This window comes from Dryobates pubescens, chromosome 19, assembly GCF_014839835.1.
Source record: "Dryobates pubescens isolate bDryPub1 chromosome 19, bDryPub1.pri, whole genome shotgun sequence".
NCBI classification, from domain to species: domain Eukaryota; kingdom Metazoa; phylum Chordata; class Aves; order Piciformes; family Picidae; genus Dryobates; species Dryobates pubescens.
The window spans coordinates 3,432,688-3,447,835 of record NC_071630.1 but is presented as its reverse complement, the minus strand read 5'-3'; the positions used below and the strand labels follow the sequence as shown (position 1 = coordinate 3,447,835).

Genomic DNA, 15,148 nt, shown 5'->3' with positions numbered 1-15,148 from the left:
CTGCTGCAGCCTCCTCCTGCTGCCTCCTCCTGCTGCTGCTGCAGCCTCCTGCTGCTGCCTCCTCTTGCTGCCAGAGCCAAGTTCAGCCCTGGGGGCTTTCCACACTGAGCAGCCACAGCTTCCCCTAGCCAGAGTCGCCAGGGGGTGTGTGACTGAGGCTGTGCCTTTCAGGAAGGGGCACTCTGGCTGAATGTCTAGAAAATACTTTGTATTCTAAACGAATTCCATTGGCTAATCAAGGGGGAAGGTGATGGTCCTGGACCCAGGGCAGCTGGGACTTTCCTTCAGCCTTCCCTTCCCCGCTCTGGCTGCTGGCTGGATTGCTTCTGGCCAACAGATAAGAGAGACTAACTCCCTGTTCCCAGGCCTCTCTCTGCCCCTTCTCTTTCCTGACCCTCTTCAGGGAAAGAAGGGAGGTGGGGGGGGTGAGGGGGGCAGAGGGGGAAGCCCCCTCTGTTGGGGGGCTGGTTTCTGAGGGTGTCTATTTGCTGTCTATTTCTGCTCACATTGTAAAACACCTGTATGTAAATTGTGTTACACAGGATCTGCTTCCTATACCTGCTTGGAAATACACACTCTGCTTTTGCTGCAGCTGGGCCTAGCCCTGGCTTCTTTCTCAGTGGGGGAGGGAAAGCAGAGCCTTTCCTTTCAACCCACCACAGGGTTATTAGAGCATCCCAGGAGCCCAGCAGGCTTGGATGGGACCCCTGGAGATCCCCCAGCTCAAGCCCCTGCCCCAGCAGGGCACCCACAGCACAGTGCCCAGGGGCACAGTGCCCAGGGGGGGTTGGAAGCTCTCCACACCAGGAGACTCCACAACCTCTCTGGGCAGCCTGCTCCAGGCCTCCAGCAGCCTCACTCCAAACAACTTTCTCCTCCTGGCTGCCAGGCTGTGCCCTCTGCCCCTTGGTCCTGTCCCTGGGCACCCCTGAGCAGAGCCTGGCCCCAGCCTCCTGCCCCCCACAGCTCCTTCAGCTCTTGCTGAGCATTGCTCAGCTGCCCTCTGGGGCTGCTCTGCTGCAGGCTCTCAGCCCCAGGGCTCTCTCAGCCTCTGCTGCTCCCAGAGCTGCCCCAGGCCCCTCAGCAGCTCTGCAGCCTGCCCTGGGCTCTGCCCAGCAGTTCCCTGTCCCTCCTGAGCTGGGAGCCCAGAGCTGGACACAGGACTCCAGCTGTGGCTTCCCCAGGGCAGAGTAAAGAGAATGAGAAGCTCCCTGGCCCTGCTGGCCACACTCTGCTGAATGCCCTCCAAAGAGCCTGGCACCTTCATCCTGGCACCTTCATCCTGCCCCCCAGCCCTCAGCTCTCGAGAGACATTGATCAGATCCCCCTCAGCCTTCCCCTCTCACACTGCACCCCCCCAGGGCTCTCAGCCTCTCCTCCCAGCAGAGCTGCTCCAGGCCCTGCAGCATCCTCGGTGCAACCCCCCTGTGCAGCCTGCCTGGGGGCAGTGCCTGTGCAGGCTCCCAGCACTGAGCTGGCAAAGCTGGCAGGGAAGGCAGAGAGGCCCCAGCTGGTCCCTGCTTGTCCCAGTGCCCCAGCAGGGCTCTGTAGCTCCAGAGAGGAGGCAGGACCCAGGGTTTGGGCCAAGGGAAAGGTGTTGGCAGTGTCTTGAGCCTCAGCTCCCTTGGAGAACTTTGTCTCCTGCTGGAGGCCCTCTCCTGCCTGACCACAGCTGCAGGGGGGTCACAGAACCACAGAGCTCTCAGGCTTGGAGGGGACCTCGAGGCTCAGCCAGCTCCCACCCCAGCCTGCAAGGCTTCTGCTCCCTGCAGGGTGCCACCTGACATCCCCAGGGACCCAGCTGCCAACTTTGGGTCTCTTTGCCCTGGTTCCTGCCCTTGCAAAACCTGGCAGAAGGGAAAAACCCAAACCAACCTGAGAGAGGGAAGCAGAGGGAGAGAGCCACAGGAGCACAGGAGAGGAGCCAGCCAGACAGACCCTTATCAGGGGCAAGGTAAAACCTCCTTCTGTTTGCCCTCTCCACAAGGTCCAGAGCCCTCCAGGGGCTGGGGAGCGAGAAAGGTAAAACCTCCTTCTGTTTGCCCTCTCCACAAGGTCCAGAGCCCTCCAGGGCTGGAGGCAGAAGATGGGAGGCAGAGGATGTCCCTCAGAGCCTCATTCTGCAGCTGCAGCTCTCCCTGTCCCCCACACAAGGGTGACTTGAGCTCTCTTCTCCCTCCTGTTTGACTCCTGCCTTACAAACACCACTGAGGGATCCTATCCTGAGCCAGCCTGGCTGCCAGCAGCCTCATCTCCTTCCTGCCCCCCTGCACCTCCTCAAGGCAGGGAAATTGCTGGGCAGGAGGAATGCAGAAAGCATCAGCATGAAAAGTGCAGAGCCAGCAGCAGGCTGGGGGGGAAGGAAGCATCCTTCAGGTGTCCTTCCCTGCCACACTGAAGCCTTGCCAAGGGCCAGGCACGATGCAGTGCCTCATCTGCTCCCTCTTGCTCTGCCTCTGTTTGGTGTGGGGTGATGTGCACAGCAGCAGCCTCTACACCAGGGTGGGGAAGGCAAAGGCAGAGAGAGTTCCTTGGCTTCATTTCCACCTCTGCTTCCCTCTGCAGACCCAGAGAGGGAACCAAGTCTGGAGTGTGGGGACAGAAGGGCTGCTAAGGACAAGCAGCCCCAAGGCTCTTTGCAGCTCTGAGGCTCTGTGGATCTCCTGCACCTGTGCTCAGCTTTCCTGCCCCTCTGCTCTGCTCAGAGCCCCCCTGCAGCCCTGGAGCAGGCTGCCCAGAGAGGCTGTGGAGTCTCCTGCTCTGCAGAGCTCCCAACCCCCCCTGGATATTGGGATCCAACCACCTGGCAGCCCTCAGGATGCAGCCCCAGCCCCCCCAGCCCCAGCTGCTCACCTTGTAGGTGTTGGTGGCTCCCACAAACACCTTCCCCACGTCCAGCTGGTCGAAGTGGAAGCGGAGCAGGGGCCCCAAGCCTTCCCCCCTGACGTGCAGGGGCAGCCTGAGCTCACAGCCTGTGCACAGAGAGCTCCAGCTGAGGGCACAGAGAGCCTCTGGCAGCCTGCAGCTTCCTCCTCACTGCCAGGCCCTGGCCCTGGGCTGGGGGAGGCCAGGTCTGGGTGCTCCAGGGAAGGGCCTTGGGGGTGCTGGTGGGGGAGAAGCTGGGCAGGAGCAGGCAGGGGGAGACTGCAGCCCAGAAGGCAAATCCCAGCCTGGGCTGCAGCCAAAGCAGCACTGCCAGCAGAGCCAGAGAGGGGATTCTGCCTCTGCCCTGCTCAGACCTCCCCTGCAGTGCTGGGGGCAGCTCTGGAGCCCTCAGCACAGGGAGGGCCTGGAGCTGAGGGAGAGGCTCCAGAGGAGGCCAGGAGAATGCTCAGGGGGTTGCAGCCAGCTGGGGGTTGGGCTGTTCTCCCAGGCACCCAGCACCAGAACAAGAGGACACAGCCTCAAGCTGTGCCAGGGGACGTTTGGGCTGGAGGTGAGAAAGAAATTCTCCCCAGCAAGAGAGGTTGGTCCTGGGGATGTGCTGCCCAGGGGGGTGGTGGAGTCCCCAGCCCTGGGGGTGCTCAGCAAGAGCCTGAATGAGGCTCTCAGGGCCATGGCTGGGTGGGTTGGGTGGTGCTGGGTGCTGGGTTGGGCTGGGTGAGCTCTGGGCTGTCTCCCAGCCTGGCTGGTTCTGTGCTCTGTGCCATCCAGCCCCTGCCAGGGCCAGGGCCACTTCCCCCAGGCCAGGCTGGAGCTCTCTCAGCACAGCACCAGCCCAGCCCTGGGGCAGGAAGGCCTCAGGAGCAACTTCTGCAGGCAAAGCTTCCCTTGCCCAGCTCTGCCCAGGTGGAGCTGGGGGCAGGAAGCCACTTTGGTGCCACAAGCCCTGGGCCACCCCTGGGTGCCCTTGGCCACCCCTGGGTGCCCTTGGCCAAGTGGAGCTGGCCCAAGCCAGAGGCTGTGCCATGGCTGCTGTGTGCTGTGGCCTGGGGCAGGGAGGAGAGAGCAAAGCAGCTCCAGAGTGGCCCTCAGGGCCCTCTGAGGGCAGCAAAGCCCTCAGGGTGCCCTGGCTGAAGCCTGGCAGCCAGCTCCAGCTGCAGAGAGGGAGAGGGAGGGCCCAGGAGGCTGAGCCTGGCTGCAAGCACTCCCTGCTCTGTGCCAGCACAGCCAAGCCCCCACCTCTGGCAGGGCACAGCTGGTGCCAGGCAGGGGGCAGTGCCAGCAGCTGCCAGCAAGGCACTCTGGGGAGACAAGGGCAGCACCAAGCTCCTCCAGCAGGCTGCTGGGGCTCTGCCTTCTCTCTCCTGCTGCTTCCCCCCAGGGGAACCACAGCCCCAGAGCTGCCAGGGGGCAGTGCCCAGCCAGGGGGAAGCACCAGAGATGGTCCTCTGGGGGGCAAAGGTTCCCCACCCAGGGGCTGGAGGGGATCCAGGGGCTGGGAGCACCTCTGGGACTCAGCTCCTACCACCTCAGGGCCCCCCCATGATGCCTCCAGGCAATGAGGACTCCCCTTGGAGGGGGCTAGGGGGGCTTAGGGGGCACTAAAGCTGCTGTGCTCTGCAGCTCCTCAGGCTCCACAGACAGCTCCCAGCAGATCAAACCCAGGGCAGGGCACACCCAGGGCAGGGCACACCCAGGGCAGGGCACACCCAGGGCAGGGCACACCCAGGGCAGGGCACCTGAGCCCTCCCCTGCCTTGCTTCTCCTGGCATCAGTGAGCCAGAGGCAGTGTCCTGAGCCCTGGCCTTGGGCTGGAGGGCACAGGGACAGTGGGCACCTGCCCTGCAGGGCACAGGGACAGTGGGCACCTGCCCAGTGGGGCTGGAAGGTTGCCTGAGCCTGGCCTGCAGCCTGGGGCAGAGCTGTACCTGAGATGTGACAGCAGAGCCTGGCCTCATAGAGCCTGGCTGCCTGGGGCTGGAAGGTGACCTGGACCTCAGCTGAGCAGCGTGGCCACAGCTCTCCCTCCTGCAAGAGAAGAAGGCAGCAAAGGCAGAGAGCAAAGCACTGACCCCCAGCAGCACAGCAGGGAGGGTCTGGGCAGGCAGCTCCAGAGCTCTCCCAGCACAACCCCTGCCCTGCCCTGCAGGCAGAGCCTCCCCTGCCCTGCAGGCAGCAGGCAGAGCCTCCCCTGCAGCAGGCACAGCCTCCCCTGCAGCAGGCAGCAGGCAGAGCCTCCCCTGCAGCAGGCAGAGCCTCCCCTGCAGCAGGCAGAGCCTCCCCTGCAGCAGGCAGAGCCTCCCCTGCAGCAGGCAGCAGGCACAGCCTCCCCTGCCCTGCAGGCAGCAGGCAGAGCCTCCCCTGCAGCAGGCACAGCCTCCCCTGCAGCAGGCACAGCCTCCCCTGCAGCAGGCAGCAGGCACAGCCTCCCCTGCAGCAGGCAGCAGGCACAGCCTCCCCTGCAGCAGGCAGCAGGCACAGCCTCCCCTGCAGCAGGCAGAGCCTCCCCTGCAGCAGGCACAGCCTCCCCCCTGAAGGCTGCCCAGAGCCCTCCCAGGCCTCCCCTGGGCTCCAGGGCTGGCCCCAGCTGCCCTTGCAGGTCAGGTTTGCAAGCACAGCCCTGGAGCTGCATTCAGAGCCAGCCCCAAAGCCTGCCCCAGGCTCCCCCAGAGCTCCCTGGAGGTGATCACAGCCAGGTTGGATGCCCAGGGGTGAGGCAGGGGGTGGCAGTGCCAGGATGAGGGGGAATGGGGTGAAGCTGGAAGAGGGGAGATGGAGAGCTCCCAGCCTGGCAGGGGGATCCAGGCCATCCCCTTGCCCCAGGAGGAAGCAAAGCAACATCAGGGGGAGCAGGAATCGACCTCCAGGCCTGGGGAGGTCACCTGAGCAGCTTACAAAGACATTCATACCCCCCCTGCTCTGCTCAGAGCCCCCCTGCAGCACTGCCTCCAGCTCTGGGGCCCCCAGCACAAGGAGGACCTGGAGCTGCTGCAGAGGCTCCAGAGGAGGCCACAGAGATGCTGAGAGGCTGCAGAGCCTCCCCTGTGGGGCCAGGCTGGGAGGGTTGGGGCTGTGCAGCCTGCAGGAGAGAAGGCTCCAGGCAGAGCTCAGAGCAACCTTGCAGGAGCTGAAGGGCTGCAGGAGAGCTGGGGAGGGACTGTGGGCAAGGGCTGGGAGTGCCAGGAGCAGGGAGAATGGCTTGGAGCTGGCAGAGGGCAGAGGGAGAGTGGAGAGGAGGAGGAATTGTTCCCATCCCAGCAGCTGATGGGAGCCCCCTGGGGCAGCCTCTGTGCCCCCAGCAGAGCCTTGGCCCTGTGGACACCTGGGGGGCAGTTGGGTTGCCAGTGAGGGGCTGCCAGAGCCACCCCAGCCCCTGCTGATGGAGGGCAGCCCAGCTCCAGCTCCTCAGCAGGCAGGAGGCTGAGGCAGGAGGGGGAGAAGGGCTGGGGGCAGGCAGTGGCCCTGATGACTCTGCAGTGCCAGCAGCAGGGAGCAGCTCCCTGGCTCAGCCTCTGCAGCTGGCTGTGGGCTTCCATCAGCTCCAAGGGCAGCACAGCTGGGACAGAAATAGCAGCTCCAGGGTGACCTTCCCTGGGCCCTGGAGCACTGTGCCAGCAGTGTGGGCTCCCCAGGGCAGCAGGGACAGGGAAGGGCTGCAGGGAGCCCAGGGCAGGCTAGAAGGGTGGGGGTGGTGCTGGGGGGGAGCTGCTGGAAGGCAGCTCCACAGAGGAGGGCCTGGGACAAGCTGCCCCTGAGCTGAGCCAGCAAGGTGCCCTTGGAGCCCACAGGGCCAAGGGGTCCTGGGGGGCACTCAGCAGAGTGTGGCCAGCAGGGCCAGGGAGCTTCTCCTGCCCTCTGCCCTGCCCTGGGGAGGCCACAGCTGGAATCCTGCCTCCAGCTCTGGGCTGCCAGCTCAGGAGGGACAGGGAGCTGCTGGGCAGAGCCCAGGGGAGGCTTGCCCAGGGGCACAGTGCCCAGGGGGGGTTGGAAGCTCTCCACACCAGGAGACTCCACAACCTCTCTGGGCAGCCTGCTCCAGGCCTCCAGCAGCCTCACACCAAACAACTTTCTCCTCCTGGCTGCCAGGCTGTGCCCTCTGCCCCTTGGCCTGGCCCTGGGCACCCCTGAGCAGAGCCTGGCCCCAGCCTCCTGCCCCCCACAGCTCCTTTAGCTCTTGCTGAGCATTGCTCAGCTGCCCTCTGGGGCTGCTCTGCTGCAGGCTCTCAGCCCCAGGGCTCTCTCAGCCTCTGCTGCTCCCAGAGCTGCCCCAGGCCCCTCAGCAGCTCTGCAGCCTGCCCTGGGCTCTGCCCAGCTCTTCCCTGTCCCTCCTGAGCTGGAGCCCTCCCTTGGCCTCTCTGCAGCAGCTCCCTGTCCCTCTGGAGCTGGGGAGCCCAGAGCTGGGCAGGGCAGAGGGCAGGAGAAGCTCCCTGGCCCTGCTGGCCACACTCTGCTGAGTGCCCCCCAGGACCCCTTGGCCCTGTGGGCCCCCAGGGCACCTTGCTGGCTCCTGGGGAACTTGCTGTCCCCCAGCACTCCCCTCTGGAGCTGCCTTCCATCAGCTGCCCCTCAGCTGCCCTGCTGCAGGAGGTTGTTCCTGCCCCAGGGCAGGATCCTACCCCTGCTCAGGTTGAGCCTCAGGGGTTCCCCTGCCCTCCCAGCCCCCCAGCCTGTGCCCAGCCCTCTCAGCCTGCCCAGTGCCCCCAGCTCCACCAGCTGGGACAGAGCCCTCAGCCTGTGCAGGCAGTGGCAGTGAGGACTTGCCAAGGGCAGGGCACTGCTACCAAATCCTCTGCCTCTGGTTTCCCTTTCCAAGGAGTCAGCTCCCAGGGGCCCAGAGTGTGGCTTACAGCTGAGCTCTGCTGGGCAGGCTGCAGGGACCTTGTCCTCTGGGGGCCACCTGGGCCTCCTGCATGGCTGCTTCTGCTGCCATGCTGTGGGGAAGGGAAAGAGAGCAGCTCAGAGCTGTGCTCAGGGAGCCCATTCCAGAGCCTCAGCTCCCTCCTGCTGCAGCTCCACTCTGACCCTGCTCTGCCTCAGCTCCAAACCCTTCCCCCCTGGCCTGGCTCCAGACCCCCTCAGCCAAAGTCTCTCTGCAGCCTCCCTGCAGGATCCCTTCAGCTCCTGGCAGCAGCTCTGAGCTCCCCCTGGAGCCTTCTCCTCCCCAGGCTGCACAGCCCCAGCTCCCTCAGCCTGTGCTCCCAGCAGAGCTGCTCCAGCCCTGGCAGCATCTCTGTGGCCTCCCCTGGCCTCCCTCCACAGCTCTGTGGCCTCCTGCTGCTGGGGACAGCAGAGCTGGAGGCAGGGCTGGAGGGGAGGTCAGAGCAGAGCCCAGGGGCAGGATCCCCTCTGCTGCCCTCTGCCCACCCTGCTCTGGCTGCAGCCCAGCACACAGCTGCCTGAGGGCTGCAGGAGGCACTGCTGGCTCCTGGGGAGCTGCTCAGCACCCAGCACCCCCCAGGCTTATTCTCCAGGGCTGAAGTGGCTTTCTGCCTCCTCTCCAGAGGACCATTCCCTTCTCCAGGTCAGTGTGGGAGCTGGCAGTGGTCTCACAGCCTGTGGGCAGCCCCAGGTGCAGGCTGTGCCAGCAGCCTGCAGCTCCCACAGGCCCTTTGCAGCAGGCCCCCCTGCAGCCCTTCACATCAGGCTGGTGTGAGGATCATGGAGCCATGGAGCTGTCAGGGCTCAGCCAGCTCCAACCCCCTGCCCTGGGCAGGGTCACCTCCCCCTGGCCCAGGCTCTGCACACTGTGCAGGGAGGAGGGGAAGAGGCTCCCAGCTCTGGCTTACCACAGGCTGAATGGTGAAGACCCCTTCAGAGATGAGCATGGAGTCTCCCTGCACCTTCACCCTCTGCTTCTGGCAGCTGTGGCAGGGCTGGGGGTGGAGAGCAGGCTCCAGCAGGGGCTCCCTGGATCCATCTCCCTCCTGCTGCCTCCACAGCCTGCAGCCAGGGCACAGACAGAGCAGAGGACAGTGGCACCAGCACCTCCTGGGGCAGGAACACAGCAGCTCAGCCAGGGGCTGGCCTCAAAGCCACCAGGAGCCAAACCCATCACAGGCAGACTCCTGGAGAGGGTTGGGAGGGACCTGAAAGCTCAGCCAGAGCCAACCCCCCCTGCTATGGGGCAGGACACCTCCCACCAGCCCAGGCCCCTCAGCAGCTCTGCAGCCTCCCCTGGACACTCTGCAGCAGTTCCCTGCCCTTCCTGACCCAGAGAGCCCAGAGCTGGACCCAGGACTCCAGATGTGGCCTCCTGGCTGCCAGGCTGTGCCCTCTGCCCCTAGGCCTGGCCCTGGGCACCCCTGAGCAGAGCCTGGCCCCAGCCTCCTGCCCCCCACAGCTCCTTTAGCTCTTGCTGAGCATTGCTCAGCTCCCCCCTGGGGCTGCTCTGCTCCAGGCTCCCAGCCCCCAGGACCCCCTTGGCCTTCCTGGCTCCAAGGGCACCTTGCTGTCCCCCAGCACTCCCAGCTCCTTCTCCTTGGAGCTGCCCCCCTCAGCTGTCCTGCTGCAGAGGTTGTTCCTCCCAGGGTGCAGGACCCTGCCCTTGAGCTTCCTGAGGCTCCCCCTGGCCTTCCACCCAGCCTGGAACCACCTCAGCTGCTTCTACTCCATGGCCTTCTCTGCAGAGCTCTGTGCCAGCTCAGCTCTGCCTGCCCTGGGGGCTTGGAGCAGGGCTCCCAGGGCTGCAGGGCTCCCAGGGCTCCCAGGGCTGCAGGGCTCCCAGGGCTCCCAGGGCCCCCAGGGCTGCAGGGCTCCCAGGGCCCCCAGGGCTGCAGGGCTCCCAGGGCTTGCAGGGCTCCCAGGGCTCCCAGGGCTCCCAGGGCTCCCAGGCTCCCAGGGCTCCCAGGGCTGCAGGGCTCCCAGGGCTGCAGGGCTCCCAGGGCTCCCAGGGCTCCCAGGGCTGCAGGGCTCCCAGGGCTTGCAGGGCTTGCAGGGCTCCCAGGGCTGCAGGGCTCCCAGGGCTGCAGGGCTCCCAGGGCTCCCAGGGCTGCAGGGCTCCCAGGGCTCCCAGGGCTGCAGGGCTCCCAGGGCTGCAGGGCTCCCAGGGCTCCCAGGGCTGCAGGGCTCCCAGGGCTCCCAGGGCTCCCAGGGCTGCAGGGCTCCCAGGGCTGCAGGGCTCCCAGGGCTCCCAGGGCTCCCAGGGCTTGCAGGGCTCCCAGGGCTGCAGGGCTCCCAGGGCTCCCAGGGCTCCCAGGGCTCCCAGGGCTGCAGGGCTCCCAGGGCTTGCAGGGCTCCCAGGGCTGCAGGGCTCCCAGGGCTGCAGGGCTCCCAGGGCTGCAGGGCTCCCAGGGCTGCAGGGCTCCCAGGGCTCCCAGGGCTGCAGGGCTCCCAGGGCTCCCAGGCTCCCAGGGCTGCAGGGCTCCCAGGGCTGCAGGGCTCCCAGGGCTCCCAGGGCTCCCAGGGCTCCCAGGGCTCCCCGGGCTCCCAGGGCTGCAGGGCTCCCAGGGCTGCAGGGCTCCCAGGGCTTGCAGGGCTTGCAGGGCTCCCAGGGCTGCAGGGCTCCCAGGGCTGCAGGGCTCCCAGGGCTGCAGGGCTCCCAGGGCTCCCAGGGCTGCAGGGCTCCCAGGGCTGCAGGGCTCCCAGGGCTCCCAGGGCTGCAGGGCTCCCAGGGCTCCCAGGGCTGCAGGGCTCCCAGGGCTCCCAGGGCTGCAGGGCTCCCAGGGCTGCAGGGCTCCCAGGGCTCCCAGGGCTCCCAGGGCTGCAGGGCTCCCAGAGCTCCCAGGGCTGCAGGGCTCCCAGGGCTGCAGGGCTCCCAGGGCTGCAGGGCTCCCAGGGCTCCCAGGGCTCCCAGGGCTGCAGGGCTCCCAGGGCTCCCAGGGCTGCAGGGCTCCCAGGGCTCCCAGGGCTGCAGGGCTCCCAGGGCTGCAGGGCTCCCAGGGCTGCAGGGCTCCCAGGGCTCCCAGGGCTCCCAGGGCTGCAGGGCTCCCAGAGCTCCCAGGGCTGCAGGGCTCCCAGGGCTGCAGGGCTCCCAGGGCTGCAGGGCTCCCAGGGCTCCCAGGGCACCCAGGGCTCCCAGGGCTCCCAGGGCTGCAGGGCTCCCAGGGCTCCCAGGGCTGCAGGGCTCCCAGGGCTGCAGGGCTCCCAGGGCTCCCAGGGCTGCAGGGCTCCCAGGGCTCCCAGGGCTGCAGGGCTCCCAGGGCTCCCAGGGCTCCCAGGGCTTGCAGGGCTCCCAGGGCTGCAGGGCTCCCAGGGCTCCCAGGGCTCCCAGGGCTTGCAGGGCTCCCAGGGCTGCAGGGCTCCCAGGGCTCCCAGGGCTGCAGGGCTCCCAGGGCTGCAGGGCTCCCAGGGCTGCAGGGCGCCCAGGGCTCCCAGGGCTCCCAGGGCTGCAGGGCTCCCAGGGCTGCAGGGCTCCCAGGGCTCCCAGGGCTCCCAGGGCTGCAGGGCTCCCAGGGCTCCCAGGGCTGCAGGGCTCCCAGAGCTCCCAGGGCTGCAGGGCTCCCAGGGCTCCAGGGCTCCCAGGGCTTGCAGGGCTCCCAGGGCTGCAGGGCTCCCAGGGCTCCCAGGGCTGCAGGGCTCCCAGGGCTCCCAGGGCTCCCAGGGCTGCAGGGCTCCCAGGGCTCCCAGGGCTCCCAGGGCTGCAGGGCTCCCAGGGCTCCCAGGGCTCCCAGGGCTGCAGGGCTCCCAGGGCTGCAGGGCTCCCAGGGCTGCAGGGCTCCCAGGGCTCCCAGGGCTGCAGGGCTCCCAGGGCTTGCAGGGCTTGCAGGGCTCCCAGGGCTGCAGGGCTCCCAGGGCTGCAGGGCTCCCAGGGCTGCAGGGCTCCCAGGGCTCCCAGGGCTGCAGGGCTCCCAGGGCTCCAGGGCTCCCAGGGCTCCCAGGGCTGCAGGGCTCCCAGGGCTCCCAGGGCTGCAGGGCTCCCAGGGCTCCCAGGGCTCCCAGGGCTGCAGGGCTCCCAGGGCTGCAGGGCTCCCAGGGCTCCCAGGGCTCCCAGGGCTGCAGGGCTCCCAGAGCTCCCAGGGCTGCAGGGCTCCCAGGGCTGCAGGGCTCCCAGGGCTCCCAGGGCTCCCAGGGCTTGCAGGGCTCCCAGGGCTACAGGGCTCCCAGGGCTCCCAGGGCTCCCAGGGCTTGCAGGGCTCCCAGGGCTTGCAGGGCTCCCAGGGCTGCAGGGCTCCCAGGGCTCCCAGGGCTGCAGGGCTCCCAGGGCTGCAGGGCTCCCAGGGCTCCCAGGGCTGCAGGGCTCCCAGGGCTGCAGGGCTCCCAGGGCTCCCAGGGCTCCCAGGGCTGCAGGGCTCCCAGGGCTTGCAGGGCTTGCAGGGCTCCCAGGGCTGCAGGGCTCCCAGGGCTGCAGGGCTCCCAGGGCTGCAGGGCTCCCAGGGCTCCCAGGGCTGCAGGGCTCCCAGGGCTGCAGGGCTCCCAGGGCTCCCAGGGCTGCAGGGCTCCCAGGGCTCCCAGGGCTCCCAGGGCTGCAGGGCTCCCAGGGCTGCAGGGCTCCCAGGGCTCCCAGGGCTCCCAGGGCTGCAGGGCTCCCAGAGCTCCCAGGGCTGCAGGGCTCCCAGGGCTGCAGGGCTCCCAGGGCTGCAGGGCTCCCCAGGGCTCCCAGGGCTGCAGGGCTCCCAGGGCTTGCAGGGCTCCCAGGGCTGCAGGGCTCCCAGGGCTGCAGGGCTCCCAGGGCTCCCAGGGCTGCAGGGCTCCCAGGGCTGCAGGGCTCCCAGGGCTCCCAGGGCTCCCAGGGCTCCCAGGGCTCCCAGGGCTGCAGGGCTCCCAGGGCTGCAGGGCTCCCAGGGCTCCCAGGGCTGCAGGGCTCCCAGGGCTCCCAGGCTCCCAGGGCTCCCAGGGCTGCAGGGCTCCCAGGGCTGCAGGGCTCCCAGGGCTCCCAGGGCTCCCAGGGCTCCCAGGGCTCCCAGGGCTGCAGGGCTCCCAGGGCTGCAGGGCTCCCAGGGCTTGCAGGGCTTGCAGGGCTCCCAGGGCGGCAGGGCTCCCAGGGCTGCAGGGCTCCCAGGGCTCCCAGGGCTGCAGGGCTCCCAGGGCTGCAGGGCTCCCAGGGCTCCCAGGGCTGCAGGGCTCCCAGGGCTCCCAGGGCTGCAGGGCTCCCAGGGCTCCCAGGGCTCCCAGGGCTGCAGGGCTCCCAGGGCTGCAGGGCTCCCAGGGCTCCCAGGGCTCCCAGGGCTGCAGGGCTCCCAGAGCTCCCAGGGCTGCAGGGCTCCCAGGGCTGCAGGGCTCCCAGGGCTCCCAGGGCTGCAGGGCTCCCAGGGCTCCCAGGGCTCCCAGGGCTTGCAGGGCTCCCAGGGCTGCAGGGCTCCCAGGGCTCCCAGGGCTCCCAGGGCTTGCAGGGCTCCCAGGGCTCCCAGGGCTGCAGGGCTCCCAGGGCTGCAGGGCTCCCAGGGCTCCCAGGGCTCCCAGGGCTGCAGGGCTCCCAGGGCTGCAGGGCCCCCAGGGCTCCCAGGGCTGCAGGGCCCCCAGGGCTGCAGGGCCCCCAGGGCTCCCAGGGCTGCAGGGCTCCCAGGCTCCCAGGGCTGCAGGGCTCCCAGGGCTCTGCTGCCCTGCTCCTCCAGCTGGGGGCAGGATGAGTGGAGGCTCCACCAGGAGCAGCCAGCAGAATGCAGGCACAAGGTGCAGGGCCCCTCCAGCCAGGGCCTCAGGCACCCCTGGCTCTGGCCAGCTGCTGGTGGGGCCCCAGGGAAGCCTCTCCTCAGCTGCCCTCTGCTGCTGTGGCAGCCAGGGGAGCAGCCTCCACTCCCCCTGCCCCCACAGAGCACAACTCCACCACTGCACCCCAGAAAGGTCCTGCAGGAGGGAGAGGAAGGGAAGCCCTGGGCAGACCTCTGTCTCCCTGGGGGACATCCCAGGCCCTTCCTCTCCCAGCAAAGTCCTCTCTGCTCTGAGACCTGCTCCAGGCCTCCCCCAGAGCAGGGCAGTGGCCTTGGAGCCATGCAGAGCCCTGAGGCTGCAAGGGAGGAAGGAGCAAACAGCCTGCCCAGAGCCTGGCACCCCAGGGCACAGCAGATGTGGTGGCTGTGCCCTGGGCAGGGAGCTGCTTGGATGAGGGCATCCAAAGTGGGCAGGGGTCAGCAGCTGGAGGTCCAGATGCAGAGGGGGGGCAGGAGCTGTGCCTCAGGGGACTGTGTTTGGGTCCAGGGCTGTCCAGCATCTTCATCAGCTGCATGGAGAGGGAGATGGAGGCACCCCCAGGAGATGGCACCCAGCTGACTGCTGCAGCTGACAAGGCTGAGGGCCAGGATCCACCAGAGGGACCTGGGCAGGCTGCAGAGCTGGAGAGAGCCTCAGCAGCTTCAACAAGGCCAAGGGCCAGGTCCTGCCCCTGGGGCAGGGCAAACCTGGACACCAACCCAGGCTGGGGGGCAGGAGACTGAGGGCAGCCCTGCAGGGAAGGCCTTGGGGGTGCTGGGGCTGGGGGAGCAGCTGGGCAGGAGCCAGCACTGGGCACTGGCAGCACAGGAGGCCAAGGGCAGCCTGGGCTGCAGCCAGAGCAGGGTGGCCAGAGCTGGAGAGAGAGGATCCTGCCCCTCTGCTCTGCTCTGGGGAGACCTCCCCTGCAGGGCTGGGGCCAGCTGTGGGACCCCAGCACAAGAGAGACCTGGAGCTGCTGGAGAGGCTCCAGAGGAGGCCACAGAGATGCTCAGAGGGCTGCAGGACCTCTGCCCTGGGGCCAGGCTGGGAGGGTTGGGGCTGTGCAGCCTGCAGCAGAGAAGGCTGCAGGCAGAGCTGAGAGCTGCAGCTGCAGAGCTGCAGGGCAGCTGCAGGCAGGCTGGGGAGGGACTGCTGAGAAGGGGCTGTGGGGATAGGCCCAGGGGCAATGGTTTGGAGCTGGAGCAGGGCAGAGTTAGGTTGGAGCTGAGGAGGAAGCTGTGCAGAGGGAGGCTGGGGAGAGCCTGGCCCAGGCTGCCCAGGGAGGTGGTGGAGGCTCCATCCCTGCAGCCCTTCCAGCTCAGCCTGGCCTTGGCCAGGAGGCCCTTGCAGGCTCCCTGCCAGCCCAGTGCCAGCTGTGCAGCTCTGAGCTCAAATGAATGTGGCATCAAGATGAGGCTGAAGTGAGCTGTGGGGGCAGCTGGGTGCTCCTGGGGGGAAAGAGGATCCCTTGGGGCCCAGCCTGAGGCAGGCAGGTGGGGAGGGATGGTACAGGAATGGTGCAGGGAGGCACCCAGGGAAGGTCATGAGGCTTTGCCTCTCACACACTGAGCTTGCAGAGTCACACACTGGGTAATTAAAAATAGAGAGCAGTGGAAACTGCTGCTGGCCTTGAAGGCACTGCTGACCCAATTGTGCTGAGCTTGATGTGCTCAGAAGCCCTTGAAGAGAGCTCTGGTTG

General features: G+C 68.0%; 1 protein-coding gene across 1 annotated transcript in view; it reads right to left on the bottom strand.

Annotated features, from left to right (window-relative positions):
• Nucleotides 1–15,148, bottom strand: part of HYDIN (HYDIN axonemal central pair apparatus protein) — a 125,265-nt gene that overhangs the window by 89,490 nt on the left and 20,627 nt on the right. Inside the window, exons 8-10 of the mRNA XM_054170294.1 lie at nucleotides 8,670–8,810; nucleotides 4,812–4,911; nucleotides 2,854–2,972 (exon numbers count right to left, since the gene is read on the bottom strand). Coding sequence (XP_054026269.1) covers nucleotides 2,854–2,972; nucleotides 4,812–4,911; nucleotides 8,670–8,810 — 360 coding nt within the window. The remainder of the gene's footprint in view (nucleotides 1–2,853; nucleotides 2,973–4,811; nucleotides 4,912–8,669; nucleotides 8,811–15,148) is intronic.